The 11,330-nt window shown below is 40.2% G+C and overlaps 1 protein-coding gene across 1 annotated transcript; it reads left to right on the forward strand.

The window, feature by feature from the left end:
- Nucleotides 1-4,421: 4,421 nt before the first annotated feature.
- On the forward strand, nucleotides 4,422-10,691 carry LOC113886067 (tripartite motif-containing protein 43-like). Its single transcript, XM_027532002.1, has 6 exons — nucleotides 4,422-4,832; nucleotides 5,770-5,865; nucleotides 7,123-7,320; nucleotides 8,076-8,098; nucleotides 8,609-8,706; nucleotides 10,192-10,691. The coding sequence occupies exons 1-6, from the start codon at nucleotides 4,422-4,424 to the stop codon at nucleotides 10,689-10,691; spliced, it is 1,326 nt and encodes a 441-aa protein (XP_027387803.1).
- Nucleotides 10,692-11,330: the final 639 nt, after the last annotated feature.

The raw sequence follows: 11,330 nt of genomic DNA on the forward strand, positions 1-11,330 counted from the left end.
CTCCGGAGTTTGTTCAGACTCACGTCCATCGAGTCAATGATGCCATCGAGCCATCTCATCCTCTGTCATCCCCTTCTCCTCCTGCCCCCAATCCCTCCAAGCATCAGAGTCTTTTCCAATGGATAAACTCTTCACATGAGATGGCCAAAGTACTGGAGCTTCAGCTTTAGCATCATTCCTTCCAAAGAAATCCCAAAGCTAATCTCCTTCAGAATGGACTGGTTGGATCTCCTTGCAGTCCAAGGGACTCTGAACAGTCTTCTCCAACACCACAGTTCAAAAGCATCAATTCTTCGGTGCTCAGCCTTCTTCACAGTCCAACTCTCACATCCATACATGACCACAGGAAAAACCATAGCCTTGACTAGATGGACCTTTGTTGGCACAGTAACCACTCTGCTTTTTAATATGCTATCTAGGTTGGTCATAACTTTCCTTCCAAGGAGTAAGCATCTTTTAATTTCATGGCTAAGTGTCTTTTAATTTCATGACTGCAGTCACCATCTGCAGTGACTTTGGAGCCCAAAAAAATAAAGTCTGACACTGTTTCCCCATCTATTTCCCATGAAGTGATGGGACCGGATGCCATGATCTTCTTTTTCTCAATGTTGAGCTTTAAGCCAACTTTTTCAGTCTCCACTTTCATTTTCATCAAGAGGCTTTTGAGTTCCTCTTCACTTTCTGCCATAAGGGTGTTGTCATCTGCATATCTGAGGTTATTGATATTTCTCCCGGCAATCTTGATTCCAGCTTGTGTTTCTTCGAGTCCAGTGTTTCTCATGATGTACTCTGCATAGAAGTTAAATAAGCAGGGTGACAATATACAGCCTTGACGTACTCCTTTTCCTATTTGGAACCAGTCTATTGTTCTATGTCCCAGTTCTAACTGTTGCTTCTTGACCTGCATACACATTTCTCAGGAGGCAGGTAAAGTGGTCTGGTTTTCTCATCTCTTTAAGAATTTTCCATGTTTTTTTTTTTTTTTTTTTTGTGATCTGCACAGTCAAATGTTTTAGCATAGTCAATGAAGCAGAGCTAATATTATTCTTTAAAAATAATAGATTTTATTAATATTCTCAAACAACTGATTCCACATTAAAACCAAACTAAAACACTGCAAGACAATTCACAATACTGACTGATGTAAATTAAATATAGAAATTCCTTGACATCTCTCAAGCTCACAGAGAGTAAGCTTAGAAGCCAAAAGTATAGTAACATGATCATTTTATTGAGTTTCAGAATGTATATCTAGAACATTTACTTTGTGGGTGGTCTTGCATAAACTAACAATGAAGCAAGTGGATTTACTTTTGTATTTGATAAGTTTTGTGGCACAGAACCTCACAATGGCTCTGTGACATGCCGGGTGGGAAGGGCTAGACAACAAAGGGGGAAGTGAGAGTAGCAGCCGTATTGCAGCATGCACACACCTTCTGTGATTATTGACTCAGGCACTGCACTACGCTAAGGCTGTCATGAGGGAAGTCTGCATGTAAGAATCTTACCCTGAGTTTAAACTAGAGAGCTTACACTGATTCATCTTCTCACTGTTGCTTGAAGGGCAGACTTTTAATAAACACACATTTACAGTCCCAGTGTCATCCTCTACAGCAAGCTCCGGGCTAGTCCCATCTTCAAGCTCTTCCTCTGAGGTGATCTAGTGCACCAGTGTCCCCATAAGAGGAAACATTATAGTTGGATCTGGTGATCTCATTTTTGTCATTATTTTGTAAAATACAGAAACATAGAGAAATAAATCACTATCATGCCAGCATTCCTAAAAAGACTTCGTGACTATGACAAATCATACTATTGTAGTAATTATCGTATACTGGCATATTTCACTTAGGAAAGGAGAGTGGTAAGGAAATTGGTTAAGACTTGGATTATAAATCCCTTGGGGTTGTTGTTAACAAGAACCTGCCCCAGCAAAGAACGGTTGTGCTTTGCAACTTGCTGTCATTTGAAAAAGCTTGTTTATAAGCACTTAGGAGCATCAGCCACTTGAAATGTACACAAACGGCACATATGTCTTAAAAGACTTAAAGACAGGGTCAAGATTCCCACTCCTTTCAAACACTCTGCATTCTCAAACTGATTGTTCAGTGGAAAATATGTCAGGGAAGAAAGGTAAGGATATGTGTGATTTTCCTCAAAATATTTTTTGGCTTAATTTTTCCAAAGTGGTCACTGTTGTTTCTGTTTTGTTTGAGAGTAACCTATTCATGTTGGAGAAGGAAATGGCAACCCACTCCAATGTTCTTGCTTGAAGAATCCCAGGGGCGGGGGAGCCTGTTTGGCTGCCGTCTATGGGGTCACACAGAATCGGACACAAGGAGAAGTGACTTAGCAGCAGCAGCAGCAGCAGCAATCTATTGATGAAATTGACCCAAAGGGGTGTCTGAGCTGGGGCCTTTCTCTACTGTCTCCCATGAGCTGGGTGGGAAGCACCAGGCAGAGAATTTCCTGGCCTGTTGTTGCTGGGGGGCACTGAGGGGCTTGATCTCTGTCAATGATATGGGGCAGATAAATTTCCTTCTAAACTGGTGACCACAGGAGTTCTTACATTGAAGTGCTTTTTTACAATTTAAAATTCAATGAATCAATACAATAAAGCTCTTCTTCCATGACAGAACATATTTAATAAAACCTTAGAAAATAAATTTCCAAGTTTTTCAAGACATTTGCTAAACTCTATAGAGATGAAAGAATTTTTCCAACTTGTTTAGTAAATTAAAAATAAAAATTAAGGCCATTCAGAGAATCACAGGTTGGGTTCGTGGTACAAGCACTGACTCTTGAGGAGAGGATATTGGCAGATATGTTATGAAGATAAGCCAATTTGTTAAAGCAGTCTTGCCTTGTTTTAGGAAATCTAATCATCCATATTAACCCCATTGGAAGACTGGTGAAACGTAATCACTTGAACAAATGGGTGGGGTTCAGAGACACAATATAAGGAGACTCCAGGAGGCAAAGTCAGTCTTCTCCAGAACTGAGAGGGAGTGTTTGGAGTTCACCTGCATCTTGAGACTTCTGAAAGTCACACTTGGAACTCTTGACCCCTGAGCCAACTTCATATTATTCTCCAGGGTAGACTGTTTCTATACCTCCTTAGGTGAGTACACAATTCACCACAGAGCAGCTTCTGGGACTCTTCTGAGGGAAAACAAACTAAATTTCCTAATTTTAATTTATCGGTAAAATGAGATTTTTTTCAGTGTAACAGCCCTGTTTACCAACTTAGTGAAATAATCCTGTTCCGGTTTTGTTAGCTTGTCTTGACATGCACTGTGGAATGATTAGGGGGATTCATTTTACTTCTGTGATTGTGTTTCTTTCTTAGTTGTCCCCATGCATTTTAAGGACTCAGAAAGTGGCTGACTGATATGTTTTGTGTTTGATGTAGCTTCTAAAAATATTTCTTGAGACTATTCGATTCAATATGTAGCACCTATCATCACTTACCCGAAAAGTGAAATGTGTCTGCATATACCAGAAAGAATACTCTACACTAGAGCTAGATAATGCACACAATGAGCAGCTTAAAATATTGCTAAAGTGAGGTAACTATCATCCCTCCCAAAATAAACATTTTTGACTAAAATCTTAAAGAAGCTAGGGAATGATTGAGCAGTCAGAGAAGTGACACTACTGAGCATACAGAGATGAGAAACTTAATATGCTTCTATGCTTAACAAGCACAGGCAAAAGGACCTAATTTTTTTACAATGTAAAATTTAAATCACATGAATTTTTTTGATGATGACTATTTCTATAACATGTAAAATGCATCGGGTGAGTATGGATAGAAAGAAAAATTCAACCACTTAGTATATTCATGTAAATAAACTCTGGTTGGAATAAGTTACAATTTGCCAACATTTAATTTCCTCTTTATTGACTCTGAGTGTACTCAAAGTGCTTTACAAAGAAAAAAATATTTTTGGAAAAAAATGCAGATTGAGATAAAAAAAAGCACATCTAAAGAAAATGCATGATAATTACATGAAATAATACAAATACAAGCTTAATCAACTATCTCACACCAAATCAATGACTGGCATAGAGAATAGTGACTGTTTGCAGAAATTAGGACCCACCACATAGAGCTGTCAATTAGGTCAAGCTCCTGAAGTCATGCTATCTAGAGGAAAACAAGACCTCATCAAAACCGAGCTTCTCCAGTAGGTAGAGGGGAAAGAGTTCAGAAGATAGTGTTGGTTAGGCCACTGAGAAAATTGTCTGCAGCTCTTGAAAGTTGTGTTTCTGTTTTCCATTTGTATCGAATGAAAAATCCAGATTCTTCTGCTCCTAAAGCAGTGTATTATTTAGTCACAACCCAAGTCTAATTTTGTTTGTTCCTTTTTTGGCTTGGGGAAAGAGGAATAAACTCCTGATGTTCTTCCCTCAGGAAAATGGACTCAGAAATCCCAGAAGCCTTCCAGAAGGAGCTCACCTGCCTCCTCTGTCTGAATTTCCTTCTAGACCCAGTCACCATAGGCTGTGGACACAGCTTCTGTAGATCCTGTCTTTGTCTTTTCTGGGAACAAGCCAAAGTCCCTGCCAGTTGTCCAGTGTGCAGACAACGATCAGAACAGACAAGCTTCAAAACCAGTTTTCTTCTGAAGAATCTGGTGTCCACTGTCAGAAAAGCCAATCTCAGGCAATTCCTGAAGTGTGAGGAACACCTGTGTGCGACCCACAAGCAGACAAAGAAGATCTTCTGTGAAGCCGACAAGAGCTTGCTCTGTTTGGTCTGCTCTCAAGGTCAGGAGCACAAGACTCACAGACATTGTCTCGCTGAAGAGGCTGTTGAGGAATCCTGGGTGAGTGATGCCTCTGAGAGCACTTAGGAAGCTTGAGGATGGTACACCTAAGAGAGTAAAATGATGATGCTTAAACCCTCTCTTTACTGAGTTGGTAAAGAATCCACCTGCAATGCAGGAGACCCCAGTTTGATTTGGGTTGGGAAGGTCCCATGGAGAAGTGATAGGCTACCCACTCCAGTATTCTTGGGCTTTCCTTGTGGCTCAGCTGGTAAAGAATCCACCTGCAGTGCTGGAGACCTGGATTTGATCCCTGGGTTGGGAAGATCCCTTGGAGAAGGGAAAGGCTACCCACTCCAGTATTCTGGCCTAGAGAATTCCACGGACTATACAGTCCATGGGGTCACAAAGAGCTGGACACGACTGAGCAACTTTCACTTTTACTGAGTGCCACGTACAGATCTAGTTAACAATAATAAAGCAGTGAAGAATATAGAGCAGTATCCCTGCTTTATGGAACTTGTATCCAATGGCTGGCTGATGAAGCTAACTGAAATTACTTGGGTGATATATTATTATGCTATTGACACTGTTGGGCCTTAATTTTAAGAAAGAAACTATAAAATCTACAAGTGCAAAAATACTTTTAATTTAATATAGGTTTTCTAATCCTGGACAAGAAGGAAGATGCACTACATTGGATTTTACAGAAGATAAACATAACTATATCCAAATTTTGATATAAGTGGCCACAGCAGCTGAAAATTAGTCATATCTTAGGCAGATAATTCCCTAATGGTGTGTGGATTTTTAGTGTAGAATTTCATACAACAGATCATGAGTGAGGAAAAACAGGGACACCTGATGACCTGTCGTGGTCTGTTAGTGTCTCCCTCAAGAACCTTTATCTAATAATCATCAGTACACCCCAATCTTTGGGCTCTGAAACTCCAATGTATTTGCTTTTCTTGTACTAAAATTCATAATTCTTTTACAGGAAAAGTTGGCAAAGCAAATGACATCTTTATGGGAAAAGATTCAAGAAACTGAAAGAAATCTCAAGAAAAGTAGCAGAGGAACTGACCCTTGGATGGTAAGTAGAAGAACATATTTCTCTGAGAAAACAGATTGAGGCAGACAGTGAGAAACTTACCATTAATAAAGTGAGCTGAATTCAGAGAGTGAGTTGAATGAACACCATCAGAAAAAACCTTCTAAGCACCATTCAACCAACATTTTCATGCCTCTCAAGCTCTTTAGGATCCAGTGGATCAATAACTAAAACAAAAGACCCATTAGAAGAAAGTTCTAAGGTGGAGGTTTATGGTGTGATGTGGATGATTACATAGACGTGATTTAGGATCTCAAGGAAAATTTCTCAAACTTAAGATCAATTCCAGTTTTGAAGTTCAAGTAAATGTTTAAAAATTCATGGGTTATTTCAGGCACAGATTTCTGTCAGTCATACATTCCAGAAAGTAAAAGGCATGTCATTGGGAACCACAAAGTACTTCAATCTGATTAGTACATGAGCCCAGGTGATACAAAGCAAACACAAACAGCACTTTAAGGAGTGGGCCCATCACGGTGAAGAGTGACTGCTCTCTAGCTAGACAGTGATATTGGTTCAAGTTGGAGAAAATGTAACATGTTAAACAACTCAGGGGGAAAGGAACAAGGAGAAAGAGTTGGAGCATGAGAGAGTGAATCATTCAATACCAGGAGAAATATGAAATGGAATGAAGAGAAATGATCTTCCAAACAATATGGGAAGAAGCTTGTGAACTTATGGGGAGGAAGAAAACTGATTCATAGAGAAAAGAACACTAGAAAGAAATGATTGAGGCTGGAAAACTGTTCAAGGACAGGCAATAATTTTTAGATGTTTCCTGAGATTACCAACACTGAAAGTATTATGTAGCATGGCACTAAGAGAGAAAGCCAGGAGATGCTAGGTGAAACACAAGCTTATGTATTAGCATTGAAATGAGGATATTGCATATGACAGATGAATCACCCATAAATTTCAATTGCTTACATGGGCTCTTTCGCATTTAACAGGAGGCATATGAAAGAAATGATTCATGAAAAGATTTTCTCCAAGTGTTTCAGGAACTCCTGAATTAGATGAAAGTTGTTTGAAGAAAGGGTAGGTTTGGTTTCTGATCAATTAAAAAGAATGAAAACAAGGTGAAGGAAAGAAGAATGAACTTCGCTTCTGAGATGAGGGAGAGCATTCATTTAGGATGGATATAGCTTCTTGGGAGAGAACATGAATCATAGCAAACTAAATGATGTTGAAATTCATCTCTCAACAGTTTTATGTGTATCGACATGGAGACATGATTAGGAGAACTTATCAGATGGCACCCCCATTTCTCCCAGAGAAGAAGATTACTATGTAGAGAGTATTGTAAAAGAAGGCCAAAACATATACAATCAACTCAGAAGAAGGCAAGAGGAAATAATCAGAAAGAAGAGAGAGCTCCGAGAAATACACAAGGAGCTCATTCAAATGTGCTCTAAACCAGACATGGAGCTGCTCCAGGTAAGAACTGAGGATGTGTTTGAAAATACATTACCTGACGTTCACACCTTTGACTTCCCTAACATGGTATATTTCTTCATCCCCTGCGACTAAGGTGGGATTCTCTCCTACTTGGAAATATTATAGATAAAGTGCAACTCATGCAAATTATGCCTGAGCAAGCTTTATAGCATTCTGATCCTAGATATTCCCCAGGAAATATTCCCTTTTCAAAATCTCCTTTTGTAACTTGCTTCTATTAAAACCAGAAAGGAACAGCTTATGTACTGATTCCATTTTTTGGTCTTCAAATGTGCAATGGGAGACATTTGGACAAAGCTCATATATGTATATACAAACACACATATACATGTATGTGTGTGTATATATGTGTGTGTGTGTGTGTGTGTATGTATATTTCCATTTCCTGTTGAGATACACCAGGTTTCATTAGACATTAGTTTGGAGTTTATTACACTTTGGGTAAAAGCCCTAGGAAAGATCAATATGCAGAGAGCAGAGGGTGAATCATCAGTACTCTTGTCCTTTCTCTGTTTCACCTTTCGTTTTATTAACTCCTCAAGAAATACATTCTATCCATATAAAATATGTTGTCCCGGAGGGTTTTTTTTTTTTTTTTCAGAAAGAAAAGGAAAACAGATTTCTCAGACTTTCTGGTGGTGGTGATTAAAACTCTACTGAAGTTTTGCAAACCCAAATCCTGGTTGCCTGTATATAAGATCTAACTTGTCTTTTTTTTTTTTTTTTCTTGACAGGAATTGGAAGACAAACTGAAATGGTAAGCTTTTTGATACTGAAGAGGGCACCTGGGGGCTCTGAAAGAGATACAGCAGCACTTAACAAAGTGATGACGTAACTTACCTAGATAATGCTAGATTGCTTGTGTACATGTGTCTGCACCTGTTTTGCTGAGTATGATTTCTTGCTCAAAAGGAAGTTAGCCTTTTTGCTACTGTGGCAGAGGGAGGTATTATCCAGCTCAGTGCAAAAATTTCTTAAAGGTCAGTAATTTCTGATTTAGATTTCAAAATCACCAGCACCTAGAGGTGCAAAGACTAGTTTTCCCCAAGTTTGAGGTTAGAGAGGCAATTACCTCTGAGAAATGGGCTGGAATCAGGGCAAGAAGAAGAGTGAGAATAAATTTCCAAAAACAGCTCAATTCTATCCCATGAGGGTGGAAAAGGGATTTAGATGAAGAATGTTGAGCTGAAGAATGCTGTCTTATTGTAAAGGCTGTGTTTAAGAAGCCCTGGGCAGCAGAAGGATGAACTGCATCTTTCTCTTACAGGAGTGAGTCAGCACAGCTGCACGTGCCTCAGCCTCTGCTCCCAGAACTCCCTGCGCGCCCCATGTCTGGGCTGATGGAGTGGCTCAACCACTTCCGAGGTGAGTGTCACCCCATTGGGGTGTCTGCCCTGCAGGGTCCTTCAGTGATGGTGTCCACAGAGTCTTTTTCTGCTTAGCTTTCACCTTGTGCAGGGGAACAGCCTGCAGATAGACAGGTGAAGACATATACGGTCACAGAGTCACTAAAATCCTTACAGAATACATGCAGGCTGGTGCAGATACTGATTTGATTCAGGCCTCATCAAATATTTTTAAATTTCATAAAATTTTGTATAATGAAAAAAGTAACATGCTCCCAAAATGGCTTCTTGAGCCCTAGAAATATCATGACATACAATGTCAGCTGTTCACTGACTTCTAGAAAACTGGTAATTAAAACAGGATATTAAATTTCAGAGTTTAAGTGCAGTTAGAGTTTTAAAATATTTTTTAAGAATACATTTTCTTCTCTTTTTTATTTATATTATTTTAGAAATATTTCTCTCTTTCTTTAGTTTTAACCACACTGGGTCTTTGTTGCTTTGCACGGGTTTCTCTTGCTGTGGGCAGCCAGGTTACTCTTCACTTCAGTGGTTGCCTTCTCATTGCAGTGGCTTCTCTTGCTGCAGAGCACAAGAGACTCTTGATGAGTGAGCTTCAGTAATTGTAGCATGTGGGCTCAGTAGTGGTGGATCCTGGGCTCAAGAGCACGGGCTCAGTAGTCATAATCCACAGGTTCAGTTGCTCCACAACATGTGGACTCTTCCCAGATTAGGAATGTCCCCTAAATTTGCAGGAAGCATCTTCTCCACTGTGCCACCAGGGAAGTCCTAAAAACATTTTGGCTTAAAAAGTTCTTAGGAATTGAAGGCATAAAGTGATTTTTCCATTCACATAATTTTACAAAATATATAAGCCTCAAAAATCAAATGTAGAAATCACAAGTAAGCAAATGGTTGGATGATGAAGCCACAATGAACACCATGATAAACTTCACCCTGGAGGGTGACTTAGCAGGAAGTGGAAGACTAGGCTTCAGTTTGGAACCACAGATCAAAGACAGAAAAGCCCTACAAATAAACTACTTTGAAGAAGCCATCCTTAGGTTGTACTTCTTCAGTGTCCATTTGCTAACTTAACTGAATGGTAGAGTGATCACCAATTGTCCATTCTACAATGCAGCTTTTTTCCTTGCACAGTGGTGGTGAAGGTGGGGATAAGATATGCTGTCATGGTCTTGGAGGTGATCGATGCCCAGGAGTCCAATCCTTTAGATGTAATAAATATACAATACACCCAGCCAGAAGTCACCTTGACCTCCCTCTAACTTATAATCTCTGAACTTGTAGGTAGTTTTTCCATTTTAATTAGTTCTTTCTTCAGCAGATATGTCAGCAATATTTAAACCTAATACTTTCCGATCAGAACTGCCCTTCCAATCTTACAATATATTTCCAGTGAGACTCCAGGTGGACCACCTTCTCTGGCAGATAATTTGAATTTTAACATTGATTTTGACTGGCATTTTCCCTCATCTCTCCACAGTCAACTTTTCACTCAGTAATGAAGTAAGCAGTCAGCACATCAGGTTGTTCGATGATGCAAGACGTCTGACGTATGAACATGACAGCCTCCATGCATCTTTGGATGGTGGAACATTGAAGTATTTTGCCTCATGGGGAGACCAGAGCTTCACCTCAGGCAAACAGTACTGGGAGATGCTTGTGGACAGCTCTTGGGACTGGGCTGTAGGTGTCTGTAAGGATTCCTGGATAAGGAAGGACGATGGCATACTGGACACGTCCAACAATGACAACTTTCTCCTTGTGTGTGTGAAGCAGGATGACCATTACCAACTCTGGACCACAGCCCCCACCACGCCTCTGTACATAGAGAGACCTCTGGGCAGGGTTGGGGTGTTCCTTGATTGTGACAGTGGGAGTATTAGTTTTGTGGATGTTGCCAAGCGCACCCTCCTTTGGAGGTACGATGATGGCGTGTGCACTTTCCCTGTCAGGCCCTTCTTCTGCACCGGCCACAGGTGAGGATCTGAGTCACGGCCCAGACGGGGTGCTCAGGACTCCTTCTCTGAGGGAGCCCTTGTCCACTGCAGCATATCAAGGAGACTTCCTGATCTTTAGGCTCTTTCTACTGTAATGCAGCTTCTTTTATTGTTATTTGATGTGAAGATAGTGTCAAATGCACACTTCACTTGGTTGTCCTCCATATTGCTGACAATAAATTCTTCTCTTGTTACCATGTGTCCAGAATATATGCTGTGGGTTTTCACTTCCTTTATGAGCTTCCTAAATTCACCACAATATGATCATGTGCTTCCCACTTCCTGGAACTCAATACAGGAACCCAGAACCTGCACAGCATAGGCAGACCTGGTCACCAACCAGGCCTACATCAGCCTGCAAACTTCTCCTGCTTCCTCATAATCTACTGCCCTATATACATCTATTCAACCTCAAGATGAAATCTGATTTGCAGGGAAATTGCCATTGCCCTGGAAACCGGGGAAAGCATTTCTTTTAGAGAACTCAGGATTTGCATGTCTTTTTCTATTACAATAGTATAAGGGAAAAGACAGACAGAACAATCTCCTAAAGGATGGACGCTATGGCTTCCCTTTGGCATATCTGAAATACCACCATCATTATCACCATACTTGAGGGCCA

The sequence above is a fragment of the Bos indicus x Bos taurus genome, chromosome 29 (assembly GCF_003369695.1).
Source record: "Bos indicus x Bos taurus breed Angus x Brahman F1 hybrid chromosome 29, Bos_hybrid_MaternalHap_v2.0, whole genome shotgun sequence".
Classification (NCBI taxonomy): Eukaryota; Metazoa; Chordata; class Mammalia; order Artiodactyla; family Bovidae; genus Bos; species Bos indicus x Bos taurus.

Bases quoted from the DNA above. Each gene is read 5' to 3' on its own strand.
- LOC113886067 (XM_027532002.1), top strand. From the start codon at position 4,422: ATGGACTCAGAAATCCCAGAAGCCTTCCAGAAGGAGCTCACCTGCCTC. The intron at 4,833-5,769 runs GTGAGTGATGCC...ATTCTTTTACAG, and splicing joins AGGCTGTTGAGGAATCCTGG to GAAAAGTTGGCAAAGCAAAT. The intron at 5,866-7,122 runs GTAAGTAGAAGA...AGACATGATTAG, and splicing joins GAGGAACTGACCCTTGGATG to GAGAACTTATCAGATGGCAC.